This window comes from Lontra canadensis, unplaced genomic scaffold (genome assembly GCF_010015895.1).
Source record: "Lontra canadensis isolate GAN:19392208 unplaced genomic scaffold, GSC_riverotter_1.0 scaffold191, whole genome shotgun sequence".
In the NCBI taxonomy this organism is placed as follows: domain Eukaryota; kingdom Metazoa; phylum Chordata; class Mammalia; order Carnivora; family Mustelidae; genus Lontra; species Lontra canadensis.
Window position 1 is genome coordinate 1,180,090 of NW_022631185.1, and position 23,928 is coordinate 1,204,017.

Sequence of the window (23,928 nt, forward strand, 5' to 3'; positions counted from 1 at the left end):
AACCCCACAAATGCTTTCTGTATACAGGAACCGGATACACAGAATTTATCATTACTGCACATGACGTTTTGGGGAGGGGTGCTTACAAATGGTGCAGGGTGGCTCTAAGTTCTTCTACAGGACTCACAGGCATTAGAAAACACACATGTTGCTGTTTCACAAAAAGGAATATTTTTCCTTTGTTAAGCCACCGTTTTATGAACAATAGTGCCTCCACATTGAAACCTTTTGTTTTGCAAGGTTTATCTCTGTTGAGGAATGTACGAGTTAATCTCTTAACTGTTGTTCACTGAGTCTTCTTCCTGGTGTTTAATAAGCTTTTGTTTCTGTGTTATTTATCTTGACGGTCCACAGTACTACATTAAATCCTGAATCCACTCACAGCAGTCTCTCTGACAACCACGATCCTTGAACGGTGACTTGCCATCCTCATTAGAACCCATACTTAAATTACATTGGCTGGATTTGGTCACCAACCATCAGGGTTCTTTCGGTTGGCTTGATTTTCTGATCACAATGCCGGGATGTAAGTTTCCAGTTAACTTGAAATTTCTCCCTTGGGGGAAAACTATTACAAATAGTCTTCCGATAGTCCCCAGTGTGCTTGTGCAATGCCTCCTCTCCCTTTATTGGACTTTATAAGCCACTTAAAACAGCCGTCTCTGGTAGAAACTATGCAGGCCACATCGGTAAGTTTAGCTATTGTCATAGTCTTATTTAAGAAGCAAGAAGAAACAGGTGAAATTAATGCCTGTTCCTGTGGATCCCAAATGTCACCTTTCCAGCATGCCACTACAAGAGACCACCCGTGAGATGTTTTGGTTGTTTCTGTATAGGGCACCTTTGAAATCCAGTGTATATTTGACTTTTGAGGCATACGTCAGTTCGCTATAGCCTCCTTTCCGGTCATTTGCCACAGGGACCCAGCCAGTGGCTGGACGGGACTGGGCAGCTCAGTGGCCTTGGTCCTCTGGTCAGCTGTTTTGTCCTCCTCCCTTTTTTCGGGCTTCTCTCCTTGTGTTGTGTCTTGTGCTAAAGGAAACCAGATGTTCTGAGAAGATGCGCCTCTTTAGGTGAATGGCATGACAGGCTCCTACCCCTAAATTTAGTGCAGGAAGTAGGTCAGGCACAGTTCACTCTCTAGGGAGATACTTCTCATTGGAGAACACTGCATCTGGGAAAGGTTAAGGCTCCCCACTTTGAGTTCAGGTCAGTAAAAACGGAACCAACCACACTGTTTCACACTCCTTTGAAAATGGCAGGTGACCGAAACTGAGTCACACAAGCTCTTGTCCCGCACAGCCCCGGCTCCCCTGCCCCCATAACGACACACACAGGAATACAGCCCGGAGTTGGCAACCATGGGGAGGTGCCCACAGTATCACTGCCACCCTCCATGGCAAGCGAGACACACGTTTCCTCCCCAGTAGGGCCACACCAGTGGAGGGAACTTGAAGTTACACCAGAGTGTCAGGAAAATGGCAGGGGCAAGTGTGCTCCTGACCAGAGGGCCTCATTTACTTGGGATAGTTGCTGGTATGTCTCAGTTACTGACACAGAAGTTGAAGACCCAACAAGGAAGAATGAGAGGCGTGAACACAGATTCAGAAGAGGCCATGCAGTTTCCGCCTCACTCACTGGGACGCTTGTGCTCAGAACCCAGAGACACTACGTGAGAAGTCCAACCGCCACCGGGCTGCTGTGAGGTTTCCTCGGTGCTTTAAATATCCCAGCTACGGCCAGAAAGGATTTCAGCATCTCATTTTATATAGCTTTTCTTTTTTAAGTTTTAAGTTTTTAAGAAAAATCACCATGCTTAAAACTTAGGATTCAAGGGATACAAACATATTGGTTCTCAGTGTGAATGTGCTGTTTGCTTTCCAAAGCAGTCGCACTGGTTGACAGTGGTTTACAAACTCAACCCAGAGCATGATGAAGGCCTGTATTAGTCCATTCAGGCTTCCACAACCGGATACCTTAGGGTGGGTGGCTTTAACCACAGAAACTGATTTTGTCTCAGTTCTGGAGTTGTTCTTCGCTGGAAGTCCAAGACCAAGGTGCTGTCCGGGTTGGTTTCTAGCGAGACCTCTCTTCCCCGTTTGTAGATAGCCGCCTTCTCGCTGTGTCCTTGCACATGGCCTTTCTTCTGTGTGCACATGATGAAAGGGTAATCTCTGCTCTTCCTCTTCTTAAAAGGATATTGAGGCTGTGGGATTAGGGCCCCATCCCATTACCTCCCTGCAGGCCCTATCTCCAAATAGTTACATGGGGGGTTAGGGCTTCAGTGTGTAAGTTTGGGGTGGGAGGCAATTCAGGCTGTAAAAAAGAGGGTATGTAAGCATTTTCTTCTCATTGAAATTTATTCCCATCTTGCCAGTTTTCCATTTGTGGGATTTGCCCTCCCCGCCCACTCGGAACAGTCATCCTTGGACACCCTGTGGAAACTAGCCAGAGCTCCATTCCATTCTTCCCGCCAGTGCATCTAGGGCTCTCTCTTGCCCTCCAGATACCATGTCCTTTTTGAGTCATGGCTCAGTGCCCCATGATCTGTACACTTCCCAGCCCTCCCAACTGCGTTGGAGACACCAGGGCTGCCGCCTTGTGCTTTCCATCTGCTCCATCTTTCTCAACGGGCCACATCCTTACCTCTTTGGATGGGAGACCCTTAGCACAAACCCAATGCCCCTAATGCCTGAACTAAGGAAGCTTCCTCTGAGATTAACAAGTGGAAACATCTGGCTATATTTCTGCCTCTCTGTAGAAGCAATCATCCATCTGAGTGCTCTACCATGCCTTGGTCAGGTTGGTGGCGGCAGGGACCAACAAACAAATCCTGACGGCTTTTCTAGATTTGGTTTTTGTAGTGGTTTGAGAAAAGCAATTCTGAAATGATTTTGAGGTCTTTCAGAATTTAGCATACTAGTAAACATGCTGATTTCAGAGTTTTCACTTTTGACATAATATGGGGGAGTAGCAGAATGCGCATGGAGGTACTGCTGTACATATATGTGTGTGTGCACACGTACGAACACATACAGGCCTTTGTGTTTGTACCTGTGTGTCCACGTTTCCCAGCTCACTGGAAGATACTCTAGTAGCAATGAATACACCTCAGGTTTGAAGGCACTCAGATTTGGTCTCAGAGCAGCCCCACTAAAAGGAACCAGTTCTCTGGAACTGGAAAATGGCTGATTTTAGGGTAGGAATAATTTGGGATTGGAATAACTTCTTATGCTAAAAAGAACTGTGCAAAACACAGGCAAAAAAACAGAGGCATGTCACAGGGATGCAGGAGCCTTCTTGAAGAGACTCTCATTGGCCACATCTGGGACAACTTGGGTGCCAAAATAACCAAGGATGGTAGTAAGTTATAAAACCTGAAAAAACATGGAGAACACAAGGATCCCTAAATTCATTCTGACTATAAGGACAAATAAATGCAGAGAAAGGAGGGCACTGGCTTGCAGCAGGATGCCCAGGGCTGGGTGGCGAGCCCAGAAGGAGGAGTGGTGTTAACCAACAACTCGGGCGCCTGCGTGGCTCGGTGGGTTAAGCCTCTGCCTTTGGCCCAGGTCGTGATCTCGGGGTCCTGGGATTGAGCCCTACATTGGGCTCTCTGCTTGGTGGGGGGCCTGCTTCCCCCTCTCTCTGCCTGCTTGTGATCTGTCAAATAAAATCTTAAAAAAACAAAAACAAAGATAACCAACAACTCTGCAACCATCATGGCAAGAACCATCAATGGAAGAGAAACTGGGTGAGGGGGCATTTGGGTGAGAAGCAGTATACCTACACTGTCTTCACGTGTCTCCCCACAGACTGCTTATTAGCTAAGGGGAAAAGCAGCCGTAAGTGGACAAACTGGGCACTCTGAGCAAAGGAATCCTCACTGGAGTAGTAACATGGACCCAGGCACTCCAAAGTGTGTGTGGTGGGGGCAGCGGGCACGAAGCACAGGCAAACGGGAAAATGTTCACGGGGAGGCGGTGGAAGATTTTCTGGAAGGAAATTATTTCTAAATAAAAACTTAAAATATAAACAAAAAAGGCACCACCATGTAGCTGTGCACTAAAGAAGACCACAGATGGGAAATGGACAGATGGAGAGCCAGGCTTTCTGGTAAGGGTAGACCCATCAGTGGCCCTGAAGTTGAAAACAGGAGCACCTCAGGTGTTACCTTTCTGTGGCAGGTGAGGCAAGCTCATGGGTTAGGCTGGGAAGAAGAGTTCAGAGAGCAAATACAGGTTTATTTATTTATTTAAAGATTTTATTTATTTATTTCACAGAGAGATCGAGATCACAAGCAAGCAGAGAGGCAGGCAGAGAGAGGGGGAAGCAGGCTCCCCGCTGAGCAGAGAGCCCGATGTGGGGATGATCCCAGGACCCTGAGATCATGACCTGAGCCGAAGGCAGAGGCCCAACCCACTGAGCCACCCAGGCACCCCCAAATACAGGTTAAAAAAAGTTACCAGAGCCACAGCCAGCTTAGGATGGGGGTGTTGGGGGAAGAGACAGTCCCAGACTCTCACACTTGACTCGGGCTGCAAATCATGGCCCTCCAAGGACATGAATGGAAGTGATGTGCGTGGTCTCCCAGCTGAGCAAGTGCCGCTTTCCCCCGAGCACCAGGGGTCTAGTGGGGAACAGAGCCACGGCAGGGACAGAGCCTGGATCCCCAAATCACTACACGGAGCAGAGCTTCCTTCCCATCGACACACTCAACAGTAACAAACACGAGACTGTCATGTGACTGTGAGAAAAAAATCCTTTATTACGTTAAGCTGCTGCTCTGGGCATCGTTACAACAGACTGCCTGCTCAAACACAATGACAAAAAAGAGGCACCAGTTTATCTACAAGAAGCAGTTAAGGTTTATGCTCAGGGAAAAGAAACAATGCTGCAATCAGATTATACACACAAAGCAGAAGATCACCTTAGGCAGCCCGAGGAGTTAAGCTTCGCCTGTCCAGGAAGTCACAGCTCATCAACCTCTACTGGTGTCTTCAACCTGCTCTGATCACAGGCCTCCATCCTCTGCACAAGAAATCATCGTACTTTGCAGGCAGCTCTCGTATTTAGATGCATGGCTGGGAAGTTTCACGAAACAATATCTGCCTTTACTACATGATCAATTTTTACCTATTCTACTTCATTGCTTTGTAGCACTGGTGGCCACCCACTAATTTGATTTCACAATTCACTAATGGGCAGAGATGCGCGGTTTGAAAACACTGTAATGAGGCTCCAAGCATTTCTGTGATCTCGGTTAAGCCACTCCGCACTCGCGGACGCATGCATTAACTAGGAAAGAGTCTGCTAGTGAGGATTCAGAAGTGAGCTTGACATCAGGTGTTTACGAAAGGATCAAACAGCTTGAGCAGAAGCCCTGGGGAGCACGAACAGGAGCACGAGACAAGGCTGACTTCAGCAAGAGCTGGCAGATCACACCCTTTAAGGCAACTCTACACTTAGCACAATGACAAACGTTCCACCGCGCGGGTGGTGCTAAAATGGCTATGGAAGAAAGGGAATCTTCTTTCACACCTGACAGCTCGTGCTTGCATGTGGGCATCTACATGGGTGTGTTTACAAGGAGACGAGGGCTTCCCGAGGGCCCTTCCTGGGTTCTAAGCGCTTTAGCCACATTAGCTCATTGAGAAAACAGATCACATCCACACAGACACTGCAAAGAAGCCACGCAAGGGTTTCAAAGGAGCGGATACATTACTCAGGAATCCCAGGCGGGTGAAGTTGTCCTCTAGGGACACTTCGAGCAAGCGGCTCATCTCTGCGCCTCTGAGTGCACAGGGAAAACATCACCTGCCACAAACCCCATGCGCCCACTGAGCCTCCCGCTGGCATGGGCTCCACACGCTGCAGGGTGGGGTCCCAGGGCCCTCCCCAATGCGTAGAATTTCTCCTTCTCATGGGTCTTCTGGTGCTCGGCCAGGGCTAGGCTGAAGTGGAAGGTCTTCCAGCAGCCCGGGCACGCGTACAGCTTCCTGCCACTGTGGCTTCTGAGATGATCAATAAAGTGTGAGATCCACGCAAAGGTTTCCCCACACTCGCTACACGCATAGGGCTTCCCACGGGACAGCCCAGGCTCCTCAGCAGCAGGGCAGCCTGCTGGAGAACCATCCTGGTCCGGCCTGGCCAGGGACCCTGCACTGTGGCTGGCCGCACCAGGCTCCCTCACGTGGCATGGCAGGTGGCTGCTCACACGGGAGACACACTCGGGGCCCTGCCCACCCACATCCTTCGGGCAGGGCCTCTTTCTTCCAAGGCCTTGGCGCGTGGTGGCTGGCATCACAGGCACCGTGGGGCTCTCCCTGGCTGTGCCCCTGTCCTGGGCTGGCTCCTGGATGACTGACCGCCTGTGGGCCATGGTGACAGGGCTTGGTTCCCCCTCCTGAGGATCCAGAGTCTTCTGCAGCTGCTCCTCCTCCTCTGGGGCAGCTCCCGTTAGGGGGCAAACGAGAATTTCCCTTGTGATCCTCTCCATTAGCGTCTCGCACATGTTCTCTCTACCTTCCTGCCACCTCCTGCCGCCTGAAATAAGGTCAGGATGTGAGCAGTCCCAACTCCAGGGACGCCAAAGGGGTCTGCCCTTCGGGAGAAAACTAACAAAAGGCGCAGGCCAGCGACTATGAGATGGAGCAGGATGGAAAGCCGGGGCAAGAGGGAAGCGAGTGAGGACATGGTGCTTGCCCCGCACACCATCGTCAATCCCCTCGGCAAACCCAGGGGACGGATTCGAACAAGACCAATGAGAAGACTGCCATGTGTCCCCCATCTTTTGCAGTCCCCAAGCTCAAGTGCCTGCCTAAAGACAGTCACTCCTAGCCTGCCTTGTGCTGAAGTGGCCATGTGACTGAGTTCTAGCCCATGAGATGCACGTACAAGTGTAAGGGGTAGGGAGAAGTCTCCTTCTTGCACCGGGGATGAGAGCTACAGCAGCCACTGTGACCCATGCGTGAGCAGAGCCTGGTGACGGAGCCATGAGCTGGAGCGAGCCCGCATCCTCACCAGGAAGGGCCCGACGAGCGCTTGCGCAGTACACTAACGTGTTCTAACGGGGGCCCCCAATGAAGCAGTCTCCTGGGATTCAGGCCCTTGGGAAGTGCCCCCACCACACACACTCACACATACAACCCATGCACCATGCACACTGGTTTGACCATGTGACCTGCTGGGGTCTAGGGGACATTAAGTGTGCATGACGCAAGCAAAGGCTCGCAGAGCACCACAGGACGGTGCTGACCCTCCCAGAATGCTCCCTCTCTGACCTTGCTGCCACATTGTGAAGCAGCTCAGACCAGCCATGTGGAGAGGCAATGAGGAGAGCGCAGGCTGATGGCTGCAGTGAGTTCCCCGTCAAGAGCCAGCACCAAATGCCACGGTTGAGTGAGACCACCCAGGACAAGTCCCCGGATGACTGTGGCTATGTACACAGCCCCACAGCCCCACAGGGAAAACAGGCCCAGCCAATCCCAGTCAGCTCCGCTGGTATTCAAGTGACTAAGCTTTGGGGCTGTTATCCAGGAAGAGATAGTTAGAACAGCTGGACTGCTACCTCCTGCTCTGACATATGGGGGGTGGGGGCGGCAAAAGTATGGGACATGGGGTGGGGAAGAGTGAGGTCCAAGTTGAGGTCTTTGCCGAGCCCAGCGGAGCTTCGAGGAGCTCCATCAGTCTCCAAAAGGCGCACCCTCCACCCTGGCCTGACCACAGCTCCTGGACCTCACCTGAGAAGCTGCCTTCCGGTGGTTCTGCTTCAACTAACCGGAGCTCCTCCGTCTCCAGCCTGCAGGCATCCTCAGGCTGGGCCAGCTGAAACCCTGGGTGGGATTAAAAACAAAAACAAAAACAAAAACAAAACACACAGAAAGAGCCATCGAAAGCAGACTAGAAACAGCCAACAATGCACCTCAGCTCTCACAGGTTGGCCGGGCAGCCCTGATCCTTTCCTCTGTCCTGGGACATCCGCCAAAGCCGCTCGGAGCCCTGGAGAGCGGGGGACTCCTGGCACACTGGGGAAGGGGTGAAGAGGGCCCACCGAGGAAGCACAGGAAAGCCCAACAGGAAGTGGGGAAATTCAAGGGAGAGCAGCCAGAATAGACCCTAAAACTACAACCACAAGGAAATCAGGTCTGGGCTGGGGCCTGGGCTGGGGCAAAGACGTCCACACAAGAGGGAAGACCCATGAAGGCCAAGAGGCTCCGTGTCTGCACCAAGGAGGAAGGGAAAGTTGACACACTGGGGCCAGGAGGCCTTTCCACATTCAGAAGCTTCAGGTCCCAGAGCAGGGGTTGCAAACTCAAAAGCCCAGGGCTCTGGCAGGCCTCAAATGTGTAGATCGAGAAGGGCAGGGCCAAGGTGGGGGCCCTGGCAAGGCCATTCATGGTCAAGTATGTTCAAAACACTGTGGGGCCTTAACCAGAGCCCCACATGGGAGTTGGAAACCCCTAGACCAATGCTTCTGGAAGAGGGCAGAGGATGCAGCATGAGGCCATGGGGACAGGTCTCACCCCACAGGAGCAGCTTCCGGAAGGTCTTCAGGTTCTCCTCCGCCGGGTCCAGGTGGCCCCACTCCCCCAGGTACAGAGGCACCTCCGGAAACGTCAACTTCTGAAACAGTAGCACCGCCATGGCTAAGGCTTCCCAAGCAGAGGAAGGGTGGACCCTTGTCCCACGACGCCAGGGACCACAATGGGGGTGGCACTATCCTGGGGGGCTCCTCCCTCCCCCCAACCACCATGCAGGTCCTGGACCTGGATCCTGGCTTAACCTGACGGAAGGGTTTCTTGGCCCCAGAACTACAGACTTTTTTTTTTTTTTTTAAGATTTTATTTATTTATTTGATGAGAGAGAGCAAGTGCACAAGCAGGGGGAGCAGGAGAGGGGGATGCAGGCTCCCTGTCAAGTGGGGAGCCCGAGGTAGGGCTCAAGCCCAGTACCCGGGGATGAGCCGAAAGCAGATCCCCAACTAACCAAGCGTCCCAGGTGCCCCAGAGCTAGGGACTTGGTCAGCTGGGCCTGTCCCAGGCACTGCAGGATGTTTCCCGCCCTCCTCCCTGTGGATGTCAGCAGCACCTCCTCCCCCCAGAAGTACTGACAAGCCAAGCGGTCTCTAGACATCACCCAATATCCCCCGAGGGGCAAAGCCTCCCTGGCTGAGAGCCACTGTTGTAGACGACCCCAGAGTCTCCTATGTCTGCCACCCGTGCACACCACACAGGCCCGAGGCCAGCACCTGGGGGGACCGGAACAGCCATCCTCACTGCCGTCAGGAGAAGCAGTCACCATGACAAAGGCCACGGGCTCCATAAGGTCTGGGGGAGCTGTCTCCCGGGGAGAGGAAGGGCACGTCCAGGCCCAGAGTGCCGAAGGGCAGGGGGCATGGGAGTGGGGACGGGAGTCGTGGCTAGCAACAATGGTGCACCCCAGAAGAGAGGAACAGTGCCCTGGCCACAGCCAGAGGGATGAGGGCCAGGGAGCTGACAGAAAGGGAGACCCTGTCCAACATTCCTAGGGATCTCTAGCTCTGATCCCAGAGACCTCTCCTCGCCTCATCCCCACCTGCTCTCAGTCAGGCTCATGTCTTGGTTTCCTGGGGTGGCAGCAGCTCAGGAGTCCAGCCCTGGAACCTCAGCCCACCCCAGCTCCTCCTGCGGAGCGGGTGGCATGTTAACAACTGGGAGAGGGAGAGAGCCTCACAAGCTAGGATGACAGATCCACCTCCTGGGGAACAGGCCCGATGAGCCCCTGGACAAGAAAGACCCTACCCACCTTCGGCTCGACCTTTGCAGGCTTGGCCTCTTCGGTCTTCTTGTCGCCGATGTTCCCCTGTTCCAGAAGCACAGGGTCTAGAGAGGGACAGGCTGGGAGAAGGGGAGACAAAGATGAGGAGACTGGTTTTACACAGCTGGGCAGCCCGAACCAATGAGGGAGACCCCACCGCCTTCCTTGCACAGGTCCCACAAAGAGAGCGAAGAGTTCTCCGACTCAGAGGAAGGGAGGCCTGAGTGCTCACGTCACAGCAGGTCCCAAGCTCAAGGGGCCCCACAACTGTCCTCAAATGACAGAGCAGAGCACACCAAGAAGAAAGCAAAAAGAAGCTCGAGGTCAGTAGTGGCCCCAGGAATTCGAACTAAAAAGCCACAAAGCAGAGAATGCTTTCATACCCGTTAGCGTGATGGAAATCTTAAACAGCAAGAACGTACGCTGCTGGCGTGGATGTGGGTAAGTGGGCACCCTTGTACACTGGCGCTGTGTACGCTATGGAACTTCTACAAAACCACGTGGAATGTCCTCTGTCCAGTGATCCCAAGGAACCCACCTACACAAACGAAACCTCCTACACCAGGTACAGGCCTGAGGACGTTTAACAGCACATTTGTAGGAAGAGGCAGAAACCTTAATGGCAGTAACTTCCAACTCGGGACTGGGAAGGGCAGATCCTGTGAAATGCCATGAAGGTAAAGGAATGGCACTGGATATCTGGCCACCATTTGGAGGGGGCTGGGTGACACACTCTGAACAGCATGAGCTCAGGCACAAAAAAATCACCTCCAGGAAAAAGGGCCACAAACCCTCTGAGGAGACTCCTGGGTGAGACGTGTGTGCACCCAAGAGATGTGCAGAGACACATGAACACATGCCAGGGGGCACCACTTGGTCTAGTTTTAGAGAACACATGGGGTGGAGAGATTATTACTATTTTTCTTTGTACCTCAACGCTTTTCACTATTAATAGCAAAGCACGTACACCTTCTGTGATCTTTGAAAACAAATTTAATTATAAATACTTATCACGTTCACCAGAGCCTATAGAAAGAAGTCAGCACAGACTTCTAGGCCTCGGTTACCTGGCCTCCCTCTGACTCCCTCCCACCCTCTCCCAACCTCTCCCAATCAAACCCTGGCCCATACCCGCCCAAGGGCCAGCTGGTCACTCACAATTGTCAGGGGATGCCTGGGTCTCGCTGGGCTCCAGGTCTTCACTGGCCCTCGCAGGCCCACCTGGTAGTAATGGACAACAGAGGCTCAGCATGCTTCCCACACTCCCCCTTCCTCAAAGCTGTGGATAGCTCCAATGGAAACTCAACAGCATCCCTGCTTATACTCGAAGGGCGAGTGAGCCCAAAAGGGAGAGACGTGCTAACAATCACACAGTAAACCTGCAGGGGGTGGGCATGGACATAGGCTTCTGACCAAGAGCCAAAGGCTCCAGACCACCCCCCCACACCAGTCCTTCAGGTCCTGCCCTCAGATGTGGTAACTGCCCACCCAGCCCCAGTGCTTCTCTTCTTACCTTACTGAGGGGATAGAAACAAATGCCCAGAACATTTACTCAGCTTTTAAGGGGCTGGTTGCCTTCTGCTTCCTCGCATCGGGAAGGCAGATGTGAGGGCAGGAGCCCGAGCAGTCTTCCTGGTCCATGTGACAACTCTGAGGATGCCACCACTGGGCAGGGTGGTGAGGCTGCAGCCCCCCACCAGCTCTGGGCTGCTCACCTCTGTGCCTCTTATACACCAGGGAGCTCAACTCTCAGGGAAGCCACTGACTGGCTTGGGCTCTATGCTGTCAATTTTACGCCTTCCAAGGCTGACCACCCCACTTCCTATTTCTTCTGTGGTCTACTCTCCTCTGGGGTAGCTGCCTCACCTGGCTCTTCCAGGGCCTTGGTAAGGTCCTTCACCAGGGAGGCTGCCTTCTTGCAGCTCTCAGGACACTGTGCCACCACCATGGGCCGGACATTGTCAGGCAGGACGCTCAAGAACTGCTCCAGCACCAGCAGCTCCAGCATCTGCTCCTTGGAGTGCACCTCGGGCTGCAGCCACTGGCGGCACAGCTCAAACAGCTCGGTCACGGCCTGGTGGGGCCCAGCCCCTTCCTGGTAGATGAAGTTCCGGAAATGCTGGCGGGAGAACTCAAGGTCCCTTCCAAGGACAGTCTTGGGGTCCTCCTCCTGGTCCTCAGCTGCTGATCCTAGCAGAGGCAGTTCTGGGGGAATTAGGGAGCTCCTAGGGGTGGCAAATGCCTTCTCCAAAGGCAACATCTTTTCAAACCCGCACTGGGAAATGTGACGAGCCAGGGACAGGGCAGGTGTTGTGGAGGGCGAATTCACGTAACTGCAGCTGCAGAGGACAGAGAGAACAGGAGGACACTCTGGGATCTCAGCCAGAATCCAGACCTGCACAGGACAGACGAGAGATGCCTACATAACGAGAAGCCAGCCACGAGGCATCCACACCAGAGAAGAACAAGCAGGGCCCCCTGAGCTCATCAGTCCCACTCACCACATCAGGAGTCCATGCAGAATTATTTCCAAGCAATCTGCTTGTTAAGTATCAGCAGAGTTTTACACTTGCATAGATAAAAATTAACATAAAAAGTGGGAGGTGGAAAGACTCATTTTGTAAGACTGGTATTATCAGGATTAAAAAAAAATCAGTCACAGCTAAGAGTAAAGTTAAAGGATCTCACTTTTAAAAATGTAAAAATCTTAAAATGTTACAAAACTCACTCCAATGATGTATACTCAAAGCATGTGATACCATGCCAGATTTGGGTGTATCCCAGACTTCTTTCACCTTTGGAAGGGCTAGGTATCACCAATGTCCCTCCTATTTAGATAACTGTAAAATCTGAAAACACAGCTGACCCTTGAACACCTTGAACTGCATGGTCCACTTAAGGTGGATTTCTTTTTTTATAAATACAGTACCATAACGTAAACACATTCTTTTTTTTACAATTAGAACATTTTTTTTTTCTCTAACCTTATTGTAAGAATACAGTATTTAAAAGGTGTTATATACAAAATGTAAGTTAACCAACTGATTATCTGTAAGGCTTCCAGTCAACAGAAGCTATTGGTAGATAAGTGTTTGAGAAGCCAAAAGTTATACACAGATTTTTGACAATGCCCTAACCTTCAACTTCTTCAGAGTCGACTACAGACCAGTAAACAACCAGCATCTACTTCTGGAAATGGCACAGGACTGCAGACCCAGCCTGACCTGCCCACAGAACCAGGTGGGAAGCAGAAGTTGACCAGGAGGAGAGTATAATGTTGGGGGGAGAGGAGAGACTATGGTGTTTAGGTCCTGGGAGTTCAGGTCCTGCTTTGTCCTCTCCCCACCCCCAGCTAATCCTGATGGGAAGCGGCATCATCTGAGAGAAGCTAGATTCGGGATGTTTAGGTGAACTCTCTTGACTGTAACTGCTGGCAAAACAGTGAGCAAGCTGAACGAGGAACCCGGCAGGCCACCGCTGGCCAGTCCACCTGCTGTTGGCTTCAGGCTCCCAGTGCCTTCACCAGCTGTGAGTACATAGGGACATGCACTCCAGTTCCTCCCAGAACCTGCTGCACTTCTCCCCGCATAACCAGGAGATCCATGGACCCCACCAGGAGGGACACATCCCAGACAAAAGCTGCACCCAAACCCAGTGGGAATGCTCTCCCTAGCCGAATCACAGAAACCAACGTTTTTCTTCCAAACACATCTGGGGAAGTCAAGAAAATGTGGTGAGGATTTTGTCTTTACAGAGAAAACTGCAATGAGGACCCAGGCACCAACGACCTCCTCCAGGGAAAGGGAAGATGTGCTCTGACATTCCACCAGGGCTCGGGGCCCAAGGACGTTGCAGCTGGGGGTGTCGGATTCCATTCACATCAAGCATCCAGAAGAGGCAAGTCCACAGAGAAGGAAAGTAGCTCAGAGTCAGAGGGACTGTCCCGCTTTATCACTATTTTATATCGCTTTACCACTATTTTATCACTTCTTCCTGGAGTGATAAAATGTTCTAAAATTCACCGTGGTATTGGTTGTACAACTCTGTGAATGGGTAAAAACCAACGAATTGCACATTTTAAATAGGTGAACTCTTTTGGTATGTCAACTGTATCTCAATAAAGCTGTTAAATATAGACAGAAAAAAAAAACGTTGGTAGAGGCCCCAAGGCCCACTGCTCCCCTTCTCTGAGGTTACACCAGGGGTCCGAAGCCATTCCACAGAGTTCCATTTCCCTCAAGGAAGAGACAGCTGGGCCGCACCATCATTACCACTGTTTCCCTCGAACACCCCGCCTCAGCCCGCCCTGCTCCCTACAGCACTCCTGTCCCGCACAGGTCTGGGCTCTGAAGGGGCCCCCCATGGAGACCTTCCCTCCATCCACACCTCCTCACTCCCTCTTACCTGCCTATCACCTGCCTCTGGAACATAAACCCCAGGAGAGTTGAGGTTACTCACAGGGAATGCTCTGGGCAGTTCCTGGCTCAGTATTTGTTGAGTGCATAAATTATCTTTTTCAACTCATTTTAGAGAGAGAAAGAGCACAACAGGTGGGGGGTGGAGGGAGAGAGAATCTCAAGCAGACTTGCCACTGACTGTGGAGCTCCACCATCCTAGGACCCCGAGATCATAACCTGAGCCAAAATTGAGAGCCAGATGCTCAACCCACTGAGCCACCCAGGTGCCCATTATTTAAATTACTTTTAAATGGTTCCAGTCCTCTACTAACAGGCATGCTGGCTATTCCTAATTTTTGCTGGCCATTACCCTCATATCCGTCTATCTGGGATCAAGTTGGGGATATACCTGGAAGGTCAAAGTAGAAGTAGGATACCTGGACCACTGGGCATGTGCTGTGACCCACAGCAGCCCACTGGAGGCAACCCAGCCCCTGCCACCCACTACGGTAGTGCTCACCAGGGTTCTCCTTCCCCCCACCTCTGCATCGGGGACCTCAGACCACAAAACCTGCTCCTTCCACTCTGTCAGTCAGCAGCCTGCTTTTCGATGGCACTTACAGCTCCCTTTCTATTAAGTAATTAAAGTGGTCTCTCTCTGGCTTGGTCTTGCCAGTGTCCCCATCTGTGGCTTGTCTTTTCAGTTTATGCTCTTTCAGCTATAAGGGTCTAATGTTTACTTTTCTTTTTTCCCCTACATAAATTTCTGAGTTCCAAAACTTGTTTGTAAAGAGCTTCCCTGGGGCACCTGGGTGGCTCAGTCGTTAAACATCTGCCTTCGACTCAGGTGCTTCTCCCTCTCCCACTCCCCCTGCTTGTGTTCCCTCTCTCACTGCCTCTTTCTGTGTAAAATAAATTTTTAAAATCTTTAAAAATAGATGAGTAAGTAAAGAGCTTCTTTCCCTACCTCAGGATGAGAAATGCACTCTTGCATTTCCTCTGCTAGGGCCACGAGGGGCAAATGCAGGACAGTCTCAGTTGTGAGAACACAAATTTGCCTGGCGGCTAAAGCAACCAGAGAACCTGTCTGTCCCAGGACTGGCTGTGTCCCTATAACAAAAGAGGCTGCTGGCTGGGCTTCTGGACTCTAGCTTTTGTAACCACGTTGTTGCTGTTGACTAATCTTGAGCCTCCTCTGGCAACAGAAGTGTTGCCAGCTCCAGCCAGCAGCACAGCCATATTTATCCCAACAGGCACAGGGTACACGGAGCTCTATGTGGAGCACGGGCAGGTGTGCAGTCACACAAGCAAGTAATTTGCATTTTCTTAGGATACCACAGGCACTACTGTTCTGTGTGGGTCCTGTCTCAGAAGGTTACCTTGAACTCACTAGTAAGTGCATACACAGGTCTCATCGTCCTGCACTGGAGCCTCACGAACTGGTCACGCCGCTGCAAGGATGTTGTTAGGCAGAGGGACCACCAGAACTCTTCCCTGTCCCCAGCTTCCTTGAGTAAAGCCATTCCACACTGCCCAAATTCCTCCTGGCTCAGTCACCAGGCAGCTACCCACCCCATCACATATACATCTTGGGGCCTCGGGGGATTTACCTCAAATGGGGATGGAAATTTCCTAGAGCCCAGGCTCCCCTTGCATCCCTGCCCACAAATCCAAGGATGCAGAGGAAGCAGTGGGGGGCCAAAGGGGGGGGAGGTGAGCTGAGAGGTCCCCAAGCCCTGTGGGGCTCCTGCAAGCAAATCCCTCTCACACTGGGCTAAGCAGAGCTCAAGGTTGGCTTCTAACTCCTCAACTCTACCTTCAGGCCTGCCCTGCCCCACTTCCCCCTCTCCACATATGCCCATCTGAGGTGACTCAAGATACTCACAGTCTTTTGGCCTCAACCAATAATTATTTACTCATTACAAAGGGCGCCTTTAAAATGAGAAAACGTAGGTCAAGGGATCATCCTTAACATCTTAGCTGTCTTCTATGGTCCCTGCCAAGAGCGCAAACTCTGGATCCACTTGGGAGGACAGACCGACCCAAATCAAGAAAAGTCCTGCACAACTGGCCTGAGCTTCCCAAAAGCCTGAAGGACAGAACTCAAAAGTCAGAAACTCACAGAGGCAAAGAACAATACACACGTGGCCCTGGACCAGAAAAGGTACAGGACGTTGTTGGGGTTTGGGGGGAAAAGGGGGACCAAACCCTGGTACAGAGAAAATGATGGTGGAACTGTCCAGCTTAGTCTCTACTCTAGGGTGTCAGCGAAGACATACAAAAGGTATGTGAGAGAGGAATGGAGAAGGGGAAAAAGGGAGGAGCGGGGAGAGGAGAGAGAGGGAATGAAGTGGGGAATGAGAAGGAAAAGTGACATAAGTACAAAACAAAATATTAAGAGATGAATCTAACCAAAAGACGTGCAATTCTAAGATCTTTCCTTAAAATGCTTCTGAACATTTTTCCCCCCACAAACAATATTCTGTCATCCCCACTTCCCCTTGCCGGCTCCTCCAGCAGCAAAAAAGGGAGACCCATGCTCGCCCTTCTTTTGGGTTTCTTCGCCCACCAAAGGGATCTAACACAGGGACAGACAATCCACCCCGGGCGACTGGGAAGAGGCAGGGCGTCAGGGAGCCTGGCAGCAGAGACGACCTCGGGTCCCACCCCGGGTGGCTCTGCACCGCCCCCTCGCTCAGCTGAACGCACACTCGGGGTACCGCAGCCCCCTCCCTGCTCCCACCCAGGACGCCACAGTCTGCCGCTCCTCCCTCCTAGGGACACCCTCAGCCCTCGAGTCCCCTCTCGTAATCCTCTCCCTCTCCCAGGCCGCAGGAGGGTGACCTCAACCCTTCCCTGTTTCCACACTGCAGAGGGGCAGCCAGGCCCCCCTCTGCGGTCTCTCAGCCACGTCCTCCCCACCCCATACCCTGGGGAACAGCACCCCCCACCTCACCCCCACCCCAGGGACTCCCAGCCTCCACCCCTCCCCCGCCCGGCCCCACACCGCAGAATCTCCTTTCCCCCTCCCGCACCCGGGATCGCTCCCTGCCCCCACAGGTCACCTCCGAACGCAGCTGCGCGAGGCACACTGGCGGGACCGCTACGATCCGCTCGACAAAAGCACGCTGTAGAGCAACCCCAGGCCGCCAGCCAGACCTACCTCCTGCGTAGTAGTCCTCGGCCGGGTCCAGCCGCCAGGAGCTCGGCGCGATGGCGTCAGGTCAGACTGCGCGTGCGCACTGGGCCTGCGCCGCGGACTACGACTCCCAGAAGGCAGCGGGCCGTTCCCCAGAGCGAGGGCGAAGCGAAGACGCAACGACTGAACGGACAGCCAATCAGGGGCAGAGTTAGCCTCCCTCAGCTTCTAGGCCTCTCGTGCGCCTGTGTCATTTTCGATCCATGGCAACGCGCTAAAACAAGTCGAGTGGGGGGGAAATATATCGCCCTGAGAACCAGAGACGAGGAGACACTGAGGCACTGAGACGCACAGAGAGACAAGAAGACGCAGGGACAGGGAGTGATAGAAACGCGAGAACCCAGAGATGGAGAGACAGGGACAAGGAGACCAAGATTCCCAGAGTATCAAATAAGGCGGGATACAGAGGAGGGGAAAGAGAAGGGGAGGCCGACAGACAGAAGCCCCGCGAAGGAAGAAAGATCTAGAAGGGGAGGTCCAGGCACGAGGAGACTCAGACATGGATAGAGCCAGCGACAGCAACAAAGTCCGGGAGAGACAGAAATGGGTAGACCTACAACTGGGAACACAAAGACACCCAAAGACGGTAGACTTTGACGTAAAACCAGAGATGGAGACAGAGAAGGTGAGAAGCGGGATGTGGAGAGACCCAGAGACTGAGCAACAGCAGGGCAGATACCCAGAGACAGACGGAGGCACTGAGACCCAGGGACGCTGATTCGCTGCAAAGGGAGATGGGGTCTGCATATCCAGGAACTGACAGAACTGGAAAACTAGCCAAGCTGGGGGATTCGGGAGTCGCGAAAACGGAGGAAAATGTAACAGGCCGGCTGGGGTGAGTGATGTGCCCAGAGGCGCAAGACAGGTGTCGCCACTTCACTAGACGGGACAAACAGGGCAAGGGCTAGGACGCTCCTTCCCATTCCAGAATTTTCTAGATAACAACAGTTTATAGGACTGACATTTTGTGCAAACGTGATTTTCATTTTTAATTGGGGGCGAGGGGCAGGCAGAAGAGGGAAAGAGAATCTGAAGCAGGCCCAGGGTGAAGACCCTTGTGGGCCTCCATCTCGGGATTTTGAGATCATGACCTGAGCTGAAATCAAGAATTCAAGCTTACCTGGCTGAGACACCCAAGGCGCCCCTGTAAAATCTGATTATTTGAGAGAGAGAGAGAGAGAGAGAGAGATCACGACCAGGATTGGGGGGTGTGTGGTAGAGGGAAAAGCGGACTCCCCACTAAGCGGGGAGCAGGATACCAGACTCGATTCCAGGACCCTGAGATGAGCCCAGCAGAAAGCAGATGCTTAGCCAACTAAACCACCCAGGGGCCCAAAAACTGATTTTTAAAAACATTTATCTTAACAGGTCATTTTATATATTTTATTTATTTACAACAACTCTCACATTTTTGGGTATTCAGTTCTATGAATCTTAACTTGTATAACCACCGACACAAAACAAAGAACAGATCCACTGTACAACAAACTCCTTCCTGATACTCCTCTCTCCCACCCACAACCCTGGCAACCACTGATCCATTTTCCATGGACTTAGAATTGGAGTAGGTGGCCGTTTGAGATTTGCTTTTTTCACTGAACATAATTCCTTTGAGTTGTAGTGATAGTTTGTTCCTTTTTATTGCTGGGTACTTTTCGATGGTTTCAATACACCACAGTTTGTTCAAACATTCAACTACTAAAAGACATTTTTGTTGTTTCCAGTATTTTGCTATTACAAATAAAGCCACAATGAGCATTAGTATAAATGTTTGTATGTAAACCTTCCTAAGTCTTCATTTTTCTGGGATAAATGACCAAGAGTGCAACTGCTCAGTTACATGGCAAATGTTTAGTAATACCATTTTACATTCCCAGGAGCAACATATCTGAACACATTCTTAGAGCAATTGATATTCCCCTTTTTAAAATTTTTATTTTTTTAAGTAATCTCTACATCCAACATGGGACTCCAATTTACAGCCATTAAGTTCAAGAGTTGCTCCACCTACCAAGTCAGCCAGGTGCCCCAGTGTTTATTTTAGCCATTCCGATTTGTAGTGACATCTCATTGCTTTTAATTTGGATTTCCCTAATGATTAATAATGTCGAACATACTTCCATATTCTCCATCTGTGTATCTGCAGTGAAATGTCTGTTCCTGTCTTACGCTCATATTTTACTTCTTAAAAAACTGTTTCTGGGGGCGCCTGGGTGGCTCAGTGGGTTAAAGCCTCTGCCTTCGGCTCAGGTCATGATCTCAGGGTCCTGGGATCGAGCCCCGCATGGGGCTCTCTGCTCGGCGGGGAGCCTGCTTCCCTCTCTCTCTCTCTGCCTGCCTCTCTGCCTACTTGTGATCTCTCTCTCTCTGTCAAACAAATAAAATAAAAAAAAAAAAACTGTTTCTGAGTTTTGATATTTATATATTCTAGGTATGCTCCTTGTCAGATATATGGTTTTCAAATGTTTTTTCCCAGTCTGTAGTTTGTCTTTTTATTCCCTTAACAAAGCCATTAGCAGAGCAAACCATTTTAATTGAGACGATGTACAATTTGTCACTTTTTCCTTTAATGGATCATGCTTTTTGTATCAAGTCTAAGAACACTGCTTAGCCCCCAAGGGTTTCCTCTTACATTTTTTCTAAAAGTTTTATAGTTTTGGGGTGCTTGGGTGGTTCAGTTGATTAAGCATCTGCCTTTGGCTCAGGTCATGATCCCGGCATCCTGGTACCGAGTCCCGCATCCGGCTCCTTGCTCAGCGGGGAGCCTGCTTCTCTCTCTGCCTCTGCCTGGGCTCACTCTCTCTGACAAATAAATACATAAAATCTTTTAAAAATATGTTATTCCTCTCACTTTTCTTTTTCAAAAATTATTTTTAGAACAATTTTTTTTCTATTCTATGTCTAGTATTTTCCCATATAAATTGTAGAGTAAGCTTGTCTATGTTTAAAAGCTTATTGTAGGTCTTATGTCTCTTACCTATGTCTTCCTGGGATTTTGATGAAAATTGCATTTTGTACACCTCTTGTATTTTTTTTCTTGCCTAACTGCATTGGCTAGGACTTCCAGTATGATTCCAGTAGCAGTAGGGAGTGCTGCCATCTTTATCTGTGGTTCACCATTATGATGTTGGCTATACATTACTTACATAAACCCTTTCAGATTAAAGAAGTTCCTCTTTATTCCTAGTTTGCTACTGTTATTATGAAAAGAGAATGAATTTTGTCAGATGCTCTGTCTGCATCTGTTTGTAAGACCATGTAGTTTTTTGTTCTTTAGTCTGTTAATATCATGAGTTACACTAACTGGTTTTCTTTTATTAAGATTTATTTAAGAGAGAGCACATAAGCAGTGTTGGGGGGGGCAGAGGCAAAAAGCAGGCTCCCCGCAGAGCAGGGAGCCTGACATGGGGCTCCACCCAGGTCTGAGATCACAACCTGACCAAAGGCAGACACCTAACTGTTGGAGCCACACGGGCGCGCCATGACTGGTTTTCAAATATTGGAACAGCCTTGCATTTCCAGGATAAACCCCTTGGTCATGTTGCATTGTTGCTCTTATATCTTACAGAATTCAATTTGCTGACATTTTATTGATAATATTTGTGTTAAATTCATGAAGTCTATCACTCTGTATTTCTCCTGTCATTGTCTGGTTTTAATATCCAGGTAATGGTGACCTTATAAAATCAAGGAAGAAACACCTTGATTTTATAATCACATTTATAAATGTGAAAATACACATTTTCTCAAAGTGTGGAACCAGCATCATTTCTTAAGTGTTGGATAAAATTCATCAACAAAACTATCACGGCCTAGAGTTTGTTTTGAGGAAAAAAAAAATCAACTACTTCAGGGTGCTTGGGTGGTTCAATCAGTTAAGTGTCTGCCTTTGGCTCAGGACATGATCCTGGGGACCAGGGATCAAGCCCTGTGTTTGGCTTCCTGCTCAGCAGGGAGTCTGGTTAGCCCTCTCTCTGCCCCTCCTCCTTTCTCCTGCTCACTCGCTCACTCTCAAAATAAATAAACAAAATCTTTTTATTAAAAAAACCCATCTATGGGGGCACCTGGGGGCTCAGAGGGTTAGACCTCTGCCTTTGGCTCAGGTCATGATCTCAGGGTCCTGGGGTTGAGCCCTGCGTTGGGCTTTCTGCTCAGTGGGGAGCCTGCTTCCCCCTCTCTCTCTGCCTGCCTCCCTGGCTTACTTGTGATCTTTCTGTCAAATAAATAAAATCTTACAAAAACAACAACACCCCAACTACAGACGCCTGGGTGGCTCAGTTGGTTAAGCAGCTGCCTTCAGCCAGGTCTTGATCCCAGGGTCCTGGAATTGAGCCCCACTCACCAGGAAGCCTGCTTCTCCCTCTCCCACTTCCTCTGGTGCTCCCTCTCTTGCTGTCTCTGTCAAATAAATAAAATCTTAAAAAACAAAAAAAGAGCATCCATGATAATAGCAGCAACAAGGATGGAAGCCAGAGTGCACGACCAACTAATACACACTGAACAGTGACATCCCAGGCACTCTCCACACCTCACTTAATCCTAATGAAGTAGGGCTTGTCCACATTTTAAAAGTGAGGAAGTAAGGCACAGAGAGGTTCAATAATTCAGCTAAGATCACACAGGCTATGAAGATGTAAGCCCATGAGAAACCCAAGTCTGACTGAAGTCAAAAGATGCACTCTTAACCATGACACTAACACTCATGTGGCCTTGGTCCAATGTTTTCATACAATTTCACACAATTTTTCTGTAATAACTGGGTTTCTGGTACAGGCCTTCTCAGCAGCCAAGGATTTACCACTGACATGAGTACCTACTGACTGTCAGGCACAGTGTTTTCCTTTATAAATAAAAGGCTCTGGGGTGCCTGGGTGGGTCAGTGGGTTAAAGCCTCTGCCTTCAGCTCAGGTCATGATCCCAGGGTCCTGGGATCGAGCCCCGCATCAGGCTCTCTGCTCAGCAGGAAGCCTGCTTTCCCCCCTCTCTCTGCCTGCCTCTCTGCCTACTTGTGATCTCTCCTTCTGTCAAATAAAAAAAAAAAGAAAAAGAAAAGTAAAGTACTTTGCAGTATTATCACTCTATATTGGCTAGTCCAAAAACTCATTCTTTTTACTCAAGAGTTTTGACAAGGGGCGCCTGGGTGGCTCAGTGGGTTAAGCCGCTGCCTTCGGCTCAGGTCATGATCTCAGAGTCCTGGGATCGAGCCCCGCATCGGGCTCTCTGCTCAGCGGGGGGCCTGCTTCCTCCTCTCTCTCTGCCTGCCTCTCTGCCTGCTTGTGATCTCTGTCAAATAAATAAATAAAATCTAAAAAAAAAAAAAAAGAGTTTTGACAAGATTTCTTACTAAAATCTCAAACTTGTCACATTAGCCAAATCTTCTGACACAAGGAAAGGCAAGAATTCCAAATTAAAAAGAAACATAGGGGCGCCTGGGTGGCTCAGTCATTAAGCATCTTCCTTTGGCTGGGGTCATGATGCCGGGGTCCTGGATTCAAGCTCAGCGGGAGGCCTGTTTCTCCCTTTCCCACTCCCCATGCTTGGGTTCCTTTTCTCACTCTGTCTCTCTGTGTCAAATAAATAAGCTCTTAAAAAAAAAAAAAAAAGAAAGATAGCAAAAGAATTCTCCCAATTTGGAAGAGAGGAAAAAATGAAACAAGATGAAACCAGAGAGGAAGACAAACCATAAGAGATCTAAATCTCAGGAAACAAACTGAGGGTTGCTTGAGGGGAGGGTGGGAGGGGCTGGCTGGGTGATAGGACACTGGGGAGGGTATGTGTTGTGATGAGTGCTGGGTGTTGTGTAAGACTGATGAATCACAAAGTTGTACCTCTGAAACAAATACATTATATGTTAATTAAAAAAAGAGTTCTCCCAATTTCTTATATAGACACAATGTCTCAAAAGTTTCTGTTCCAAGGAGTAAAGGATGAATTCAATTATTTTCAAAGAACTCTTCAGTACAGTCTCTGACACTAAGTAATGAGAGTCTGACAGAGCCACTGTCACATTCACTGAATCCCCTTAGGTGTCTCTCTAGCGTGCTAACTCTGGTGTCTAATAAAAGCAGAACTATTCTGGAAACTTTTCCCATAGTTGAAACACTAGTACAGGGTCTCCTGAGAATGTATCTTCTAGTGCTTGACCAGACCGCAGCTGTCCCAGAAGCTTTGCCACACTGATTACTCTCATAAGGTTTCTCACCAGTATGAGTCCTCTTGAGCCAAATGAGACCAGTGATACTACTGAAGTTTTTGACACTGGTTACAGCCATAGAGTTTCGTACTAGTATGAATTCTCTGGTACCAGATGAGATTAAGAGATCTCAAGACACATTTTCCCACACTCTTTTACACTCAATAGTGTTTCTCTCCAGAATGATTTTTTTTTTAAAGATTTTATTTATTTGACAGACAGAGATCACAAGTAGGCAGAGAGGCAGGCAGAGAGAGAGGAAGGGAAGCAGGCTCCCTGCTGAGCAGAGAGCCCGATGCGGGACTCGATCCCAGGACCCTGAGATCATGACCCGAGCCGAG

General features: G+C 50.1%; 1 protein-coding gene across 3 annotated transcripts; it reads right to left on the reverse strand.

Moving 5' to 3' along the window:
* Nucleotides 1–4,744: 4,744 nt before the first annotated feature.
* ZSCAN18 (zinc finger and SCAN domain containing 18) lies at nt 4,745–17,488 on the reverse strand. Of its 3 annotated transcripts, none has more exons than XM_032847657.1 (7): nt 17,359–17,488; nt 11,665–12,193; nt 10,957–11,019; nt 9,787–9,878; nt 8,526–8,625; nt 7,743–7,835; nt 4,745–6,546 (listed from the first exon to the last, which is right to left on the reverse strand). In XM_032847657.1, the coding sequence occupies exons 2-7, from the start codon at nt 12,056–12,058 to the stop codon at nt 5,780–5,782; spliced, it is 1,509 nt and encodes a 502-aa protein (XP_032703548.1). In that variant the 5' UTR covers nt 12,059–12,193; nt 17,359–17,488; the 3' UTR covers nt 4,745–5,779. The 3 variants fall into 3 exon arrangements, with proteins under 3 accessions (XP_032703548.1, XP_032703547.1, XP_032703546.1); XM_032847656.1 differs by having other exon boundaries at nt 11,665–12,137; nt 17,359–17,469; XM_032847655.1 differs by lacking the exon at nt 17,359–17,488 and adding an exon at nt 15,575–15,897.
* Between the last annotated feature and the right edge of the window lie 6,440 nt (nt 17,489–23,928).